Raw genomic sequence first — 19,041 nt, forward strand, 5'->3', positions numbered from 1 at the left:
TACTACATGCCCCATCACGCCGTGATCCGGAAAGACGCCGTAACGACGAAGCTCCGCGTCGTCTTCGATGCCTCGTCTCACTGCCCCGGCCAACCGTCTCTAAACAATCCCCTCATGAAAGGACCCAAGCTTAACGCCGACCTCATACATCTATTACTAGTGTTTCGCTGCAGCACCGTCGTCCTCACGGCAGATATAAGAAAGGCGTATCTACAAATCAGTATTCGAACAGATGATAGAGATCTCCTCCGCTTCCGATTTGGTTGTGGGATGCACGTCAGAACCCGACGCCCTTCAAGTGTATGGCGACACCATTGACATACTCCAGGAAGCCGGTATGGATATACGGAAATGGACTTCAAATTCATCCGCACTTCGCGAGCGGTTTCTGTCGGACGAGGTTTCCTACGACAACGCATCCGATGGCAACGCAACGATCAAGGTGCTGGGCTTGTTGTGGGACCGGGACACAGATAGTCTCACCTTTTCGGTCAAACGAGCACTCACGTTGTCTGCGTCCCATCCTCCTACGAAACGTACAGTGCTCAAGACATTCTCCCTCATCTATGACCCGCTCGGCTATCTCGCACCCTTCATCGTAACCGTCAAGCTCCTGTTTCAAAATTTATGGCGCAAGTCGTTGCCATGGGACGCTGAGTTTGCAACGGAAGATCTTGTGGTCTGGGAGAAATGGAAGGCTGAACTGTCAGGCATCGATGCGTTGCACCTGTCGCGTAGCGTCTTTCCGCAGAGCAAGGCCCTGCTTGATGTGCATTGCTTCGCCGACGCTAGTCCCAAGGCCTACGGCACAACAGTATACGTTCGCAGCCGCCCCAATAACGGCACGACTTCTACGCGGTTGCTTTTAGCGAGAGCCCGCCTAGCTCCATTGAAAGAACTCTCGTTGCCGCGTCTCGAACTGCTGGCATGCCTGCTGTCCACGCGTCTTTATCGCCATATCTCGACGGTGGAAGCCTTAAAGGTTGCCCCCATTCACTTCTGGACGGATTCAAGCATCGCGCTCCAATGGATTCAGTGCGACACGAACACTCGCCCCTCCTTTGTCAAGTCGATGGTGGCAAAAATCTTATCGTCTTCACGACCGGAACAATGGCGGCACTGCAACGGAGGCGACAACCCCGCAGACCTAGTGACCCGCGGCATCTCCGCCAGGTGCCTACGGAACAGCCCGCTGTGGTGGAGTGGTCCTCCCTGGCTGTCCGCAGGCGATATCGGCCCTCCTACAATTCCAGACCCAAATGTCAACGACACCTGCACGACGGTGAGCGCTGCACCGGAAGCTCCCGATACCGAAGTGGTCGTTCATCCAGTGTCGGCCACGCAGAACTGGATGGACCTCTCAGCTTACAGCACCCTCTCTCGACTTCTCCGAGTTACGGCTTGGTGCGCTAGGTTCGTCCGCAACAGTAGGCCCCGCCAACCGTGTACAACGGGTCCACTTACGTCCGAAGAGCTTCGACACGCCGAAACCATATGGGTCTCACATGTCCAAACCGAAGCCTTTCGGGACGACATCTTGGCGCTCAGACACGGCAGCGTTGCTGCGACATCTTCGTCGGTACGTGTTTTCCAGCCATTTCTCGACGCCTCCGGAATACTGCGCGTCGGCGGTCGTCTTCACCAACTTCAAGATTCGTACCAGATCAAGCATCCCATCCTCCTACCGCCTAAGCATCGATTCACGGAGCTCATCATACTCGACGCCCACCAGCGCTTGCTACACGCCGGCGTGCAAGACACCATCGCCGAGGTCCGAAGCACATTTTGGGTTGTCCGCGGACGGCAAACCACAAGGCGTGTCCTTCGCTCATGCTTGACCTGCCGCAGACTAAGGGCGCACCTTGAGCTAAAGGTCCCTGGTTCGATCCCGGGTTTCGGCACCAAATTGTATTACGTAATGAGTCAGACCGACCGAAGCTCCAGGTGACCAACACCAACAAGCTTTAATCCACAAGTGCCCCGAATCCCAACCCGAGCCAGGAGCCGCGCGCTAATCGTAATCGCATGCACCTAGTCGCCCATCGTCCTCCTTTAAGTTGTGCAACAGTGTGAGTGTGCTTTCAGTGCTGATAACTGCTCCAGTCGAGAAGTTTTTGGAAGATTCAAACAGGAGGGATGCAAGATAAGTCTTGTGCTTTTGATAAAGATAAAGTCACTAGGCATGCTGGGGGTGTGACTAGGAACCTTGCTGAAGAGGGCGTTGTTGGTTAGGTTAGATGATATAAACCAGGTTTGATAATAATAAATCCTTGTTCGTCAGTCTGTGCCTGTGTGTTGTGTCGTCTTTTGACTTGTTCCCCGGCACGGGGGTTTTATCGCTTTTAAAACATACTGGAACACGAATTGGATGGGGAACCTCCTATATCGTTTTCATCAATGCCGCCGTTTGTGCGTATTTTCGCGTAGGTGCCGAAAACTGTGAATACACATAGAAAAATACCTGTAATGGTCCCCGCGCACGTCACTTTGAAGTCATCTATAACGCAAAGAAGCGAGTACCTCAAAGGTACTGGAACGTACTCACGTAAAGCACTCCCCATTACGAAGTAAGCTCAAGAACACGCGTTTAATTGGTGGATAATGGAGTGGAAGAGCGCCCTTTTGCGCTTCATCGTGACCAGCCGCGACAAAAATATGTAAACCGAAACCAATTAATTACAGCAACAAATGACCCGAAACGGGTGGCAGATTTTTCTCTAGAAGGTGTACAGTGAAAGTCCCAAAAGAAGTAGTACCCATTTTAACGCCGATGACGCACTGCTTTAGAAGTTTTGTTTTGCAATAAACATATTTGAATTTTTATTTAAATAATGAGCACCTCCCGTTCACTTACACGGTGCGCAGCTTGTAGGCGGTATTGGACAGATACTTGTAAAGAAGAAAGTTATTCGATTGGTGCACCCGTTCTCGAATTATTTAGCCCGTGGATTTAACTGAGACTCCCTGTATGTTGCTGGAGTGGAACCGCCTTCCTGGTACCATGACCTCGATTGCCGACGCCAATCAGTGTAAGAAATATTTATGCGACCGTTCAGCTGCATGGCCATTTTTGAAAACTCCACGTTGTACACTTGCGATCTCATTGTTCATCAAATCAACGGAAATGTTTCATTTTCTTTATGTTTACCTCCACGTACCAATACAATTTGTTCTTGTGGATTCCGAAATATTTTGCATGCTGCTCGTACTAACAGCGCCGTACTTCCCACGGGCCAAAGGGAAAATAAATAAATACGTGCGTTTGAAGGTACCACAACAGGGCAACCATCCTCCTTCCGCCTGCAAATCGTTTTAGGTTGCCATAAAAGAGATTCCTTCGCGTGGCATGCGCGACAACTGAAGTTTATTTTTTTCCTTGTAACATCCATGAGCCCCGCTGCCCAGGTTCCCGTGGCGCCATCTATCGTCCGAGCTGCGGTTTCGACGCAGGGACACATGAACTTCTGAAGAGTAGAGCCCCAGTAATATGCTATCACAGTTCGTCACAGTTGTTTCTCCATGTTCTTTGCCAATCCAGCCATGGTCAAATTTGGAAATAAGGATTTTTCTTATGTGTGCCGTGGCAAGTTGTAAAATTCGTATTTCAGTTTTAGCTGTTCATGATACACAACGGTTTGTTTTTAACGTCATCATTTTGCTTTTAATGTTACTCTGATATTAACTTCTTCACATACCCACTGTTTTTAGCCGCTCTATGGCCTTCGTCACCTTTGCGCAAAAAAAAAAAAAAATCAGAATCACAATCACTCTTCTTGCGTAACCGAACCCGTGGGGACTTTTTCCCAGACACCGACAGTGTCGAAAGAGGAGTATCGGGAGAGAGGGATTACGACCACCAGCAGCAATATCTGTAATTTTGATATTGCCATTTCGCCTCTAACGATGTTGTGCTTAGGATGGTTGGCTGTCGTTTGACTTGGATGCAGAGTTGAAACGTCCGGGAACGAGACGCCGCGCTCTCAGGCAATTGCGCAGCAGGAGGAGACTCATGTGGAAAGCCGCTCGTTTTAAAAGGAGACGACAAATTAGAGCGTTAACCACGGAGCAAATGTGTCGCGCTTGCTGCCAGAGAGAGAGAGATACATGACGACGATGATATGGGGATGGCTTCCACTCATTGAGCAGAATGCTGCTATTCACGAAACGCATGCACTATCAATATAAAATCAATCAGTAGTTCATGATCGACCACCGCAATTTATTCGTGGGCATTTTGTTGCCGTCCTACACGTCCTTAGACAGGCAAAAGTAGTGGACAGAATTAGCTGCGATATTGAACTGTGTTAAGAGCGTTGACTGGAGCTGCTGAGACAAGTGCCAAATATTCTTTAGGCAAATCTCTGCGCATGATGCTGATGATGTGTTCGTGGCGCTGATAGTGAAGCGCAGCCTCTCCGGTGAAGCAAGTTCCTATTTTGCGCACAGTGCATAAGTTACGCGTCGCTCAGTGCCAGCTATTTGTTAAGTATGCCGCAGATGAAAAATGAAGACCCCCCCCCCAAAAAAAAAGCAATGTACATGCCTGGTTATGCGGGTCCCTGGCGACTAACCAGCTAATTTGCTACGTAGAAGCCATGTTCAACGGGACCTTTGGACATGGACATGAGCTCGAACCTGTCTAACTCCACTTTTTGGGAGCCACGGTCAACTTTTACAGTCCGCTTCACTGGGTCGCACCGGGTAGGCTACAAATTGGTCGGTCTCGGGGCCGGAAACCTAGAAATTAATCGGGCTTGGTACGCAGTCCTCAAACATCGAGCATTCGTAAGCCAACGACGCTTCCGGATGTGCACGTGTGACGGATGTGAAGGTCATGTTTTTGACAATCTTCAAAGCGCGTCTGACAAAAAAACCGCATAGATACAGGCAGGGTAGCTGGTGGAAGCAATGGACTTAAGATGATGTTGGGATTTTGGGAGATAAATGTTTGGCCAAAATACACGAAGAGGTTGGTCGCAGCTATGAGGTGGTGGTAAAAGGGCTCGCCGTTGTCCGCCTCACAGAGATGGACAACGTCCTGGGCCGACTTCTGAGGGAACTCTGCCGACATATGTGTCTGAAAGAGTCTGAGCAAAACCCCAGACAGCACAACCGGCCATGGAGTGCGAAGCAGGGTACTTCCCAGTTTGCAGTTTATGACGCAGTTATGAGGACCTCCCCCCAGTATTCATTTGGATGGGGGGGGGGGGGGCTGCTGGAGGCAGCAGCCCCAGAAGCGCATGCGTCCGTGGGATTCTGGTTGTGCCATAGTGAAAGAGTAGCAGCTAAACAACAGAAAACCAGGCCGTGTCCGGCAGGCATCGTACAATAGATCGCTAATGGCGAAATGCTGGGAAGCTGGATTGTTTCAGGGCCATAGACGAACGTTCAGATTTAAAGGGCCTGAGCTTGGGCTTACATGGAGTGACAAAAGACAAACATCAAGCAGCTCAAGTCAGCAAATGACGTTTACTCAAAAGCCGTCATAAATTGTTACGCGAGTACAGGCCGTGGGAAAAAGGGGAAGTCACGCAGAAGCCAAGGGTAGATAAACCACGTCTGATTCCTGGCTGACGCAATGCCCGGACGCCTAAATGACTAAGGTACCCTCATTTGATGTTTCCATTTTGCTTGTTGCAGTCTACCAATAACACAAGCTTCATTGCAAGGAGGTTCACAGTTTTACTATAACATCGAGCGAGCAGCTATAATAAGTCTTCTTATGCTGGCCTAGTCTTTAAAACTGACTCAGTACTTACTCAATCTTACCCAGTCTTAGAACTGACCCAGGCGGTAGAGGTGTACATAAATAAATGAACACCACCTCTGTAGCCTTTTACTGCCTAAATCAGCGAAGAAACCTAAAAACAAAACATGTTCTCTCAGTGTTGCTTAAATCACGTATTGTTGTCCTCGGTATACATAGTTCTAATTGTGTCTCGTCGTAACAAGACAAAAAGGGGGTGAACAACCTACTTCCCACTGGCGCGGTGTATTCCATGTTCCATCTTTCTAATACAGCGCTGTGCCTGACAGAGTGAAGAGCATCAACCAATCATGAAGGTCCTTCTCCTACTACTCCTGGTCATGGATGTGAGTACCCAGGGCAACGTTTCCGAAACATGTCTAAATGTTTACGATCCTGTAATAACTCTATTGCAGTGGCAGCAGCTGATGCCTGGCCAGGGATGAGACGTAGAAGTGCTGGTCTCGGTAAGAACATCATTTAACATATGGATCGTCGATGAATACTTGTAATATGCTAGACAGCTTTTAATGAAATAATATTATTCGGCTGACTGCACCTTTCTTGGCTCTAGGACCATCACTTACTTCATGTTTGTATGCAACCAAAACCTATATGCAGCAATGTGCAGGAAGACCGTGCCTGTACGCGATCGGTTCACACTTCGTATGATCGCACCTCCTGAGAGAAACTAACCTAGCAGATGTAATACACTTAGGCCCTATTAGTAGCTTCACGAAACACCAGTGCTCCTAGCTCTGGGAATCCATTGCACGTACCAGGAGACCAGGAAACGTCGGCGCATAAAATAGATACACATCGTAGATTATTAACATAAATGAGAGGTTCGAAAGAGAAGAACCTTAAGAGGAGTAAACAGCAGTAGACCGTGTTGATAATTCTGAAATGTGTAACACTAGCAATTGTGTTTCATTGTTGAACATTTCATTGTATTGTCAATACATGTGCCAATATGCGTCGTTACGATGACGGTGTGCACACAGGAAAGCGCCATATTGCCGTCTGTTCCTAAAGGCCGTATCAAGGGCCCTGCATGGGATACTTCCCGAGGTATTACTACGATTCAGCAACGAAAAGCTGCAAGGGATTCATCTACGGTGGTTGTCAAGCAAACGAGAACAACTTCGTGAGGCTGGATGACTGTAAGAGGGCATGCGGGGGTGACAGTGGCGGTGTATGTGCATGCGTGTATACCGGGTGTCCCAGTTAAGTACCAACATATTTAACATGCCAACATATAAAAGTGTTTTTTTTGTCCTGGCTTTTTCTGTCCTGTCTTCTTTCTGTCCTTGTTTTCTTGTCCTGACGAAGACAGTGCCACTGTCGAAACGTCGACCGTTCTTTTATAATCTGTGTGTTAAATTACCCATTAGTTTTTGTTAACTTTCCTGTAATCTGTCGTTCACGTCTTATTATTTTACTTATATTCATCCACCAGCGGCATGGCCGAGTGGGCTAACGCGTCCGCTCGTTGGTGGTAACCAAGGTCGTGCTGAAGACTGGGAGGTGGTGGGTTCGAATCCTACCGCCGGCTGTGCTGTCTGAGGTTTTCCCTGGGTTTTCCGAATACTTTCCAGACGAATGTCGGCACAGTTCCCCCTGAAGTCGGCCCAGGACGCATACTAACCCCCCTGTCCCCCACTCCTTCCTGCTATCCTCTCTCCGTCTGTTCACATCTGTACGTCGCTCATAGCCATAGTTGCTTCGCGGCGCTAACACCCAATCAAAAAAAAAAAAAAGAAACTTATATTCATCTCTCTCTCTCTCTCTATATATATATATATATATATATATATATATATATATACTCATGGAACGATGCGACAGCACCAGAGGACACGTGTTTCGCCGTGTTTGCGGCTCGTCAGCCCTGGGTAGCTGCGCATCGTTCGGGATTGGCAAACTAGGGGTCACTCAGCGAGCGATATACACCTGGGAGAGTGACTCAGCACTCCTCAATGCCACAGTGCAAGCCAGTGAATTATAAAGAGGGGACAAAAACTATTCTTTTCCCCCTCTTTATATATATATATATATATATATATATATATATATATACAGGGTGTCTTAGATAAATCCCCGGGCTGAATAATTCGGGAACGGCGCCATCTATCGGGAAACTTTCTTTTTTGTTACCATCTCTGAGATATCGTCCACCAGCCATACAGTGTGAAATTGATGTGCGTACTTTCATTAATTAGCTAAAAATAAAAATCAATTAACCCGAAATGAGAGCCTTCAAAGTACGCGTCCGACGGTTCCGCGACATCTACTACACCATTGGGGACCTTGAGCACATACCTCTCAGAGGAAAAAAAAATCATCGGGTCTAGTCATCTTCGCGAGTAATTAATTAGTTTCGGTTTACATATTTTCCTCGCGTAGGACCGCAAACACAAGTTCTTTCACATTGCTATCCGCCTCGGAATTACGTGTTCTTCCGCATGTTTGGCAGCAGGGAGTGCTGATTGAAAAGATACAGGCGCAGAACCCGCTTCCCCAACCTTGCTTCTTGTTTATCTGATTGATGTACAGTCCGCTCTATGGGGCCGTCGTGTAGTCGAGATAACGTGTTTTTATCGCCAGAACAAAGAATGTACGCACGAAACAAACAAGCAAAACAAAGGAGTGAAGCGCGGATTCTGTTGTTGTCCTGAGCATTCGTACCATGAAATAACAAGCCTTCTGACCAATTGACCTTCTATTCACTTTCAATCTTGAAGCAGGAGAAATTATGCGTATCATGCCATTTCCCCACTTGGTTTCGCTTCTGTAATGCCATATTCTCTGAATGTCCGTAGGCGACCGTTGGACGATGTATCGACGGTGGTGTGACAGTGCAGAGAGCGATGTGCTCCTTATGCACCGCCATGATGTATTCTCGTGCTTGCAACCGCAATGAAGATTCGTTCTTTACTTATAATGAAGGCAACCTCCTAAGTTCAAACTACAAAATTAGGAAAACACAAATTTGATTTATTGCGGCACAGAAATCACAGGACGTGTTCAAAATGCCTTCCTTCCGCGGCAAGGCACAGACGGAGCCGCTTTTCAATTGATTCCACGGTTCCTCGTAGCTGCTCAACGGTTATCTGTGCGCAGCATTCCTCGATCGTTCGCATCAAGTTTTCCGGCGTCGCTGGATCGGTGTCGTACACTCTGTCGTTTAGGTATCCCCACAAAAAAAAAGTCCAAAGGAGTCAGGTCAGGGGATCGGGCTGGCCAGGGAATAGGACCTCTTGCGCCTATCCACTTGTCTCCGAAAACGAAGTCTAACCATAGGCAGGACGTCCGCGATGCATGACCTGGGGTGCCGTCGTGCTGATACCAGACACCTCGTCGGTCGGACAAAGGCATTTCGTCGGGGTAGTCACGGACAACGTTCCCGAGCACTTCACCAACGTACCTATGTGAAGTTAGGTGCCCGTCAAAAAAGTATGGGCCAATGACGCGGTCACCATGAATTCCATACCAGACATTAAATGACCACTGCCACTGGTGCTTACCAGGCAGTAGCCAGTACGGGTTAGTGGAAGCCCAGTAGTGCTGATTCTCGGTGTTGACATTTGCGTTGCGCCCAAATCGCGCTTCATCGGTCCACATGACTTTTGATAGAAAGTCCTCGTCGTGCTCTAGCATGGCAAGTGCCCAGTTCGCGAATTTCGCTCTTCTGCCGTAGTCAGCCTGATTGAGTCCTTGATGTATGTGGGGGTTGGTAAGGATGTCTACTGGCCTTTTTCAATATGCGCCATGTTGTCGCTCGGCTCACTTCAAGGGCAGCTGCTGTGGAACGGACACTTGCAAATGGATGATCGCGGATATGTTCGAGAACACTGGACGTGACCTGCTCGTTCCGCGCAGATGGCTCTCTCGTATGGGGCTTGACGAAGGTGCCGTAGATTGAAAGACTTCTGTAGACGGATAATATTGTGTTATGACCCGGGTGGCGCCTCTGGGGAAACCTCTGGGCGTAAATTATTGCAGCCAAAGATGCGTTCCTCTGAGATTCCGCGAAGGCCAGGATCATGTCCACTCGTTCTTCGTTGGAGTACGAACCCATATCTTGACATTTGACATGGCGCAATATTCCGGGGTTTTTATTGCCTCGAAACCGAAGTTGCGCCCAATGAAAACAAGAAGACATATCAGTGTCACATGTGCGATAAAGTGCGATTTATCCTACCCTATCAATGCTATGTACGAAGTCAGGTGCTGGCAGATCGCGTTGATCAAGGCCAGTCTCACTGTGTGCACACCTTAGTGATATCAGCACATCATTGTCAAGACAAACTTGACTTCACCAGGGGCGCTGCAACGTACGGAATTTATTGGGTACCTGCTAAACGGTGCCCCCCTCCCCCAGCCGGGACACAACCACCATGCACATTCAATTCATGCCTACGTCGCGCAAACTCGAGCTAGTCTAAATAAAGAAAATAAAATGAAGAGTGGCAGACGCTTTTGTCCTCGCCACAGGTTAATGCGGCGCTTCGTATCGCTTTCTTCGCGCTTCTTCGGATTAGTAGCCGGTTTCGAGCCTCTGGCACGGTGAGCCTTTACGTGAAACTGAATACACAAAGTGAATTCACGTGTGGGAAGTACTACCATCGAACCGTCATAGCTCGCGCTCTTTCTGCAGGGGAATATTGAGCCCCTTGAGGACCCCTGGGGTGGGGGGAGTAGCCCCCGGAGCCCCTTCCGCCATCCCAATAGGGCTCCAAATTACCCTGCAGAAAGTGTGAATATGTACAGTGCAGTGTATCTACGGCAATTTTGTCAAGCCCCATACGAGAGAGCCATCTGCGCAGAACGGGCAGAAGACTACGGCAGAATCGCGATCTGGGTGCGACGCAAATGGCAACGCACAGAATCGGCACTACTAACCCGTACTGGCTGCTGCATGGTAAGCACCAGTGGCAGTGGTCATTTAATGTCTGGTGTGGCATTCATGGTGACAGCGTCATTGGCCCATACATTTTTGACGGGCACCTAATTCACATAGGTACATCGGCGAAGTGCTCGGGAACGTTGTCCAAGACTACCTCGACGAAATGCCTTTGTGCGACCTACGAAATGCTTTTGTCCAACCTAGTGAAAAGCGGCTCCGTATGTGCTTTGCCGCGGAAGGAAGGCATTTTGAACACGTCGTGTGATTTCTGTGCCGTAATAAATCAAATTTGTGTTTTCCTAATTTTGTAGTTTGAACTTAAGAGCTTGCCTTCATTATAAGTAAAGAACGAATCTTCATTGCGGTTGCAAGCACAAGAATACATCGTGGCGGTGCATAAGGAGCACATCGCTCTCTGCACTGTCACACCACCGTCGATACATCGTCCAACGGTCGCCTATGGACATTCAGAGAATATGGCATTACAGAAGCGAAACCAAGTGGGCAAATTTTTACGCATACGCATAATTTCTCCTGCTTCGAGATTGAAAGTGAATAGAAGGTCAACTGGTCAGAAGGCTTGTTATTTCATGGTACGAGAGCTCAGGACAACAACAGAATCCCCGCTTCACTCCTTTGTTTTGCTTGCCCTGACGGGAGGCATCACGTGCCACGTGATCTTCTGACGCCATCCGCTCAAAACGTCGCCTGCCTGCTTACTGCTGATGAGGCCCAAGAAGGCCTAAACAGCTGTCCAGTACTGGCATGGCGACGTTTGACTTACAAACATATGTTATACGTACAGCCAAAGAGCTCCTGCTATTTTTTTCCTCTTATACACTTGACTGGCTTTGCACTGGGCTTTCAGAGGTGTCTTAGGACACCCTGACACGAGGCATCACGTGCGACGTGACCTTCTGACGCCATCCGCTCAAAACGTTGCCTGCCTGCGTACTGCTGATGAGGCCCAAGGAGGCCGAAACAGCTGTCCGGTACTGGCATGGCGACGATTGACTTACAAACATATGCTATACGTGCAGCCAAAGAGCTCCTGCTATTTTTTTTTCCTCTTATACACTTGACTGGATTTGCACTGGGCTTTCAGAAGTGTCTTAGGACACCCTGACGGGAGGCATCACGTGCCACGTGACCTTCTGACGCCATCCGCTCAAAACGTTGCCTGCCTGCGTACTGCTGATGAGGCCCAAGAAGGCCGAAACAGCTGTCCAGTACTGGCATGGCAACGTTTGACTTACAAACATATGCTATACGTACAGCCAAAGAGCTCCTGCTATTTTTTTCCTCTTATACACTTGACTGGCTTTGCACTGGGCTTTCACAGGTGTCTTAGGACACCCTGACGGGAGGCATCACGTGCCACGTGACCTTCTGACGCCATCCGCTCAAAACGTTGCCTGCCTGCGTACTGCTGATGAGGCCCAAGGAGGCCGAAACAGCTGTCCGGTACTGTAATGGCGACGTTTGACTTACAAACATATGCTATACGTGCAGCCAAAGAGCTCCTGCTATTTTTTTTTCCTCTTATACACTTGACTGGATTTGCACTGGGCTTTCAGAAGTGTCTTAGGACACCCTGACGGGAGGCATCACGTGCCACGTGACCTTCTGACGCCATCCGCTCAAAACGTTGCCTGCCTGCGTACTGCTGATGAGGCCCAAGAAGGCCGAAACAGCTGTCCAGTACTGGCATGGCGACGTTTGACTTACAAACATATGCTATACGTGCAGCCCAAGAGCTCCTGCTATTTTTTTCCCCTCTTATACACTTGACTGGCTTTGCACTGGGCTTTCAGAGGTGTCTTAGGACCTTCTGACGCCACCCGCCCAAAACGTTGCCTGCCTGCGTGCTGCTGATGAGGCCCAAGAAGGCAGAAACAGCTGTCCAGTACTGGCATGGCGACGTTTGACTTACAAACATATCCTATATGTGCAGCCAAAGAGCTCCTGCTATTTTTTTCCCTCTTATATATATACGATTATTTTTGATCGTATATATCGTGTATATATATACGATATATTTGATCGTGCACTCCCAGCTGAGTATAGCTGTTTCGTCCTACTTGGGATTCGTCAGCCCGGCGTAGGTAAGTGACACGATCTTGGGTCGGCACTAACAGTGCGTCTCGGCGAGACGTCAATGTTCCACGGTGACAGAGCCACCTGTGGAGGCCGCAGTGCAAGCCAGCAAGTACATATACAATGGAAAAATAGCTAACGCTCTATGGCTACACGTCGAGCATATGTTTACAATTTGTTCGTGCACTCCCAGCCGAGTACAGCTGTTTCGTCCTACTTGGGACTCGTCGTTTCTCATTAATATGACAATTCGCTTTATGACCAAAATCAGCGGGAACGCCTCTGGTCATATTAACGAGGGTTCACTGTACAGCATATGCTGAAGGTCACTCCCTAGTAGGGCCTTAGCGGGTTCCTAAGGCAATGTCTTCACTAACTATCAATAATTAACTTCTGAAGTATAAATGCTACGAAGTTGTTCCAATGAGAACGTCTCATCTCTTCGGTCACCTTAAGCCGGAGCCATTTTTAGAATAAAAATCTCTTCGATATATCTTCCGCAATACATTTGTGAAGGGACACCATTTTTTACGTTATTTTGTTCACTGCGCATCTTCGGAGACGCGTTCCTCCTTCTGGCGATAACACCACAAACACGGTCCTTCAAAACTCTTTCTGGTCAGGAGACTCCGCTCCAATACAATAGACTACGTCACTTAGGGACAATTGCTCCCGCTTGGAGCGATCGCGTCGCTCGGGGGGAGACACCCTCGTGGAGCAGACGACGTTTCCGCAGTACTGCGTGTTTTCAGGGAATATTTGATAGGCTACCTTTTAAAGTTCATTTCGTGTTCATAACATAAGCAATTAATTCTCGAAACGATTCATGATTTGACCCGGCACATTTCAGTTCAGTGAACGTAAATTTGCAGATTTGGCGCGTATATTGCAACTTTCGCTGTTGTCTTCCTTTGACACGGAACATTTTAGTTTCGCTCTCACTCGGGGCTCTCAATGATGGTTGAGAAACATATTATTGCATTTTGGTGCACAATCCGGTAATATATTGTAAGCTAATGGCGTTTTCCGTAGTTATTGCGTGAGGGCGAAACTTCCCAAACGCGTGATTTGCTTGTTTTCCTCGTAGCACTTTTTTCTAACTTGAACAGAAATAAAGTGACGAGGTGATTCTATTTCAGCGCAGACAGATAAGACTTCAGAAGAAGTACGTACAGAAATCCTGTATTTTAATCATCTAAAATGATCTCTGGCGGTATGAGTGCCAGGGGATACACATGTAAATCGTATGGCTCGATCGTTTTCGGCGAGGAAATAGCTTATATTGTGTGTTTTTTTTTTTTTTATGTGGTGCAGTGCCATGCACAACCGTAGAGAGCAATTTTTACACAGTTTGGGAAGCGATGATGGGAAAACTCGTTGTGAGAGATCACAACAAAACCAGCAGGCACAATGATTGGTGCCTCCTGAATGAAGTTTGGACGATTACTCTGTAATTACGGAGGAAACGATATGTTCTATTGCCGATTCCAACAGGATTCAAGCCGGGTTTTTTTAATTAACACGATAGAATTTCATGTTACTGAAGTGTGGCCTGATAGCGCTTTCCAACTATAGAATTTGGCTGACAAGACTCAGATATCAAATTCAACAGCTACACTATCATCGCGTTGTAGATAGCCTCGGCATATGAGTCAGATCAGCTCCAGGACATTTTACTGAACAAACTATTTAAAATGGTGGAATGGAGTTTTATTTGGGAGGTCAGAAGGAAATTTTGGGATTGCCCAAAAGCTACATTTACGAGAACAACACGGTGGTATCTGGTAAAAACAAAAAGAAAGAAAAGGGAATGGAAAGAGATAAGCAGGGGAAAGGAGAGAAAATTTCGTGTGCTAGCTTTTCTCTCCAAATTCCCGATGAAGACAAGGAGACTATATATTTTTAACACTATACACGGCCATAAATGGGCGCTAGAGTCTAGTTTATGGTCCGCAGAAGCTTTTGACGCATTGCAGAAAGAAACAAAGAAAAATTAATAGATAAAAAGAGAAAAACATCGCCCCTCTCTCTGCCTGCTTCTGGTGCAGCAAAAACTAATAGGTATGAGCGGGCTTCGCTTACTAAGCCGACTTGGCATTACATCCCCCCCCCCCAAAGTTGTTCCCTAAGACATGTTATTGTACTGATATCATGTTGAATGATATATCTTTGAATATTTTACGGCTCTTAGTGTTTGATGCTACACATATCACACAGTGATCAACTTGAAGGAGCTCAACAAACCACGCTCATCGCAGTACATCTCCAATAAGACTATTAGCGAATGTTTTCTGTTTATTCCCGTAGACCAAGTCATCTCTGTTTTTTCGACTAAGAAAAAATACTTTCATTCAGTCCTCGTCAAGTTAAGGCTCCCCTTCCATGAAGAACATATAGCCATCACGAAATGCTGCACGCGCGAATCAGGCGAAGTCTCCTTTATATGTGTAGGTCATTCTTACATACGAACAGAGTGCAAAGATTGCAATAAACTTCAAAAAAGAACCTCTGCTTACGCACTCAAAACGCAAGCACAAAGAAAGCAAGCGTGTACACTTCCAAACACCCATAGAAACACTATGTAAACCACACGCGCAGGCACCAGCGGATACGAAAGTCTCCCCCCGAACGATCGCCGCGCCACCACGCGCCGCTCGGCCGCCGAAATCAAGTTCTCGCGCGAGTTTCCTGACCAAAAAGAGTATTGAGTGACCGTGACACAAACAATACTCGCTGGCCATTTTTAGTGCCCAGCAGCCATCATGACATACGGTCAAGGAACATGCCCTGTGAAGGGAAATTGTCCATTGTTTCATTTCATTGATTCTTGGGCGATTGGAACCTTACGTGTAGTGTTTATCCTTAATGTAACCTTTCTGACAGAAACGAGAACCCAACTGTTGTTTGAAAGGAGAATGGAAAGTGTATTCTAGTTGTCCAAAAACCGCCCGTGTTTCGTGGAATTGCGCATGAAAACCATAACACGAAAAATATTTCGGCTCAACAAGGCCACACTACAAAGCAATTTAATTGTAAAAAACGCAGCTGCGCGGGGTGTTTCAGGACTCCATCACCAGACTCAATACCCCACTCCTGCGAGGTCGCACTGGCAATGCGTTTCACTCGCGAAACTCCACTCGCGCCTCAGTCACCTCACAGCAGACGAAAAATTCGCCTGCTATGACTAACGTGAAGCGCTACTTGTTCACTGCTATTCATTCAAGGATACCAAACATCAAAAACACGCCTCGATAATCTTACTCGCCGTCTTACTCCTGTCAATAACGGTTGTCTCACAAAATGTCTGGGAACACCCACACGAGGAACTGTACACCAATACGTTCCGCGATGGTGTGCCCGAAAACGTAGTCGCGTGCTCTCTCAGTCTGATGTTTGACAGCGTGACAGCAGGAAGGAGTAGCGGACAAGGGGTTGGTAAGCATCCTGGGTGACTTGAGAGAGAACTGTGCCGACATTCATCATAAAAGTATTCGGAACACTCAGGGAAAACCTCGGAAATCCCAGTTGGTGGTATCATTCGAAGCCACTACCTCCCAGTTTTCAGCACTACCTTGTCTACCACCAAAGAGCGGGACGCCGGAGTGCAATGTGAGACACAAGAATAAATGCGTGCAATGTGCTGAAGGAGTTACATACAGGATACCAATCGCATGTGGTAGGACATATGCAGGTGAAACCGGTCGCTGCACAAACGTATCCATATATATTCCCATCACATGTATATGGAAGGCGTCGATAATCTTACTAGCCGTCTTACTCCTGTCAATCAGGGTTGTCTCACAAGAGGTCTGGGAACATCCACACGAGTCACTGTGCACCAATACGTTTCGCGATGGTGTGCCCGAAAGCGTAGTCGCGTGCTCTCTGAGTCTGATGTTGGTGCAGCGACTGGTTTCACCTACATATGTCCTACCACATCAGATTGGTGTCTTGTATGTCACTCCTTCAGCATATTGCACGCACTTCTTGTGTCTCACCTTGTACTCCGGCAACCCGCTCGTTGGTGGTAGCCGAGGTAGTGGGTTCGAATCCTACCACCGGCTGGGCTCTCCGACGTTTTCGCTGGGTGTTCCGAATACTTTTAGGATTAATATTAGCATAGTTCCCTCTGAAGTCGACCCAGGACGCATACTAACCCCCCTCTCCCCTACTCCTTCCTGCTGTCCATTCGCCATCTGTCCACATCTGAAGGCTGGTTATAGCTACAGTTGCTTCGCGGCGCCAACACGGAATAAACAAAGAAAGAAAAAACATCGCACTCAGCCTTCGCTTTGTGGTTGTTAATCCTAGAACATAACTTCCCTACCTTGCTCTGTGCCGTGAAAATGGCGGGAGGTCCGTGTCGCTCAGTCATTCTCTTGATGTGGTGAGGTAAACCATGTACGTACCGAATGGTAACTGGCCCAATGCGGCGAAACACGTGTTGACGGGGAATACGTATGTATAAGCAGCCCGTCGATCAGTCGTCCACCACTGACACCGGTTCAGTCACCCCTTTATTAACCGGACAATGTCAAACGAAAGGCAGAATATTTGTTGAATAATTTCACACACTTGCTACTGGTATGAGTAATGCGCTTTAACTAAAGTGAACAATGCGCCTGTGCACTCTTCAGGCTGATTCTCTGTGCGGAGAAGAAGAATGAGGCTAGATGAAAGCTGTGGAACTCGCAGTAGAGGTGCCTGAGGATGTTGCTAGTGTCCTTGCTTACTTCTGGCTTATTCGACTGAACGTGTGTAAATGACGTTTAGTTGTCATTTTGCCTTTCACATTCGCACGACCCTTAACTGTGTCACTAGTGAGCTGTTCGGCAGGACACACAGCTGATGTGGGGACATGGCAGATCAAAAAGACTTTGGAAATTATCGAATACGACGAAAGGACGCACATACTCATCACGCAAACGCTTTGGAAAGTATTCTCGCTTTGAATGCCGTATCATAAGACCGACACGTCCCTCACCAGATGGACATGCACAATGAAGGATTGCACTGAAGCAACGAACATTAGGCTACAATTTGGACATGATGCTTATATGCGTTGTTTTCTTGGGAAATATCATATAGTGAATAGCTGTCAACGAGGAACAGCTCGCCATGCTGATTTTTCAAACTAGCAGACGATTTTTTTTTCTACCAACGAATGAGAGGATTCTCTCTCACAGACTTCACACAAGAGGGGGTGTGATCTGCTGCTCGAACACTAGAAGCTCTAACAGTGGCAGCGATTCTGCAAATGAAATTGCGCCTCACTTAAAAAAATGCTTCGGGCAGAAATATTATTTGGAAATGAAGAATGATTTTTCGCCATATTGGACATTACTTTCACGCTTCTTTAATTGCATATTCTAGTCGTGCATTTTAACAGCCTCGGGTACAAATTTGGAATGATCAGCATACCATCTTATCGACAAGGGTATCACATGGGAGTGCGCACTGTATATTTCAGTGTTTTACTGCAGTGTGAAAAAAATATGAGGTGGGAAGAGCTTTTTTTTTAGGTTGCAGCAAACTAAAGGCTTTATTCTCTCTCTTGCAGGCATATGAGGCGAAAGAAAAGGCCCTCGTAATAAATCTGAAGTGAAGCTCGATTTTGTGTGTGTGTGTGTGTTTTCCTGCTCTTCATGTGCTCAAAGTCGTGGGAGCAGGCAACACGAGGTCACATCACTTGTAACAGTATTGCTGATTCTGAAACTTACATACTGTGGCCATTGTAGTGCCAGTGCGCACTCTAAAGTACCTTGTATGTAGACCGGGAGTTGCCTCAGGACAGAAGCCGCCGATATTTCGAACAGAGACTGTTCTTCTTCTGGGCACCGTCATCATCATTGGCATGGTATTTAAAGGGTTAGGTGTGACGTGTTTAAAGGTTCATGCGAATTGTGGGTCAACAGCCCGGAGGGAAGAAAGGTTCCGTACGGGCTTCTACGGCCGGAGTGAATGGCTGCTTTGTTAGAGTGTGGAGGGGATTATGTGAACGTAGTGATCTATGCTACAGACCGGTTACAGAAAAATGGAAGGTTCACGAACACGTGGACGAAACGGGACAACAGGCAAGAATTGGCAAGCATAGCGGAAGATAAGGAGGTTAGTGGTTACGTAGGGAAAATTCCAGAACCAGCAAAGTTTTTTTTTTTTTAATATTTGTAATGCAAAGTTGTGGCATGCAATAAAGAAAGTAGAAAGCAGTGGCCATGCAGAACATAACAGATGATAATGGAGGTAGAAGGGAAAAGCATATTTTATTTCTGAAGTGTTTCTAGGGTGC

General features: G+C 47.4%; 1 protein-coding gene across 1 annotated transcript; it reads left to right on the top strand.

The window, feature by feature from the left end:
• The first annotated feature begins 232 nt into the window (after positions 1-232).
• On the top strand, positions 233-1,948 carry LOC135395669 (uncharacterized). The gene has a single exon (XM_064626768.1). The coding sequence runs from the start codon at positions 233-235 to the stop codon at positions 1,946-1,948; it is 1,716 nt and encodes a 571-aa protein (XP_064482838.1).
• Positions 1,949-19,041: the final 17,093 nt, after the last annotated feature.

The sequence above is a fragment of the Ornithodoros turicata genome, chromosome 1, assembly GCF_037126465.1.
Source record: "Ornithodoros turicata isolate Travis chromosome 1, ASM3712646v1, whole genome shotgun sequence".
Taxonomy (NCBI): domain Eukaryota; kingdom Metazoa; phylum Arthropoda; class Arachnida; order Ixodida; family Argasidae; genus Ornithodoros; species Ornithodoros turicata.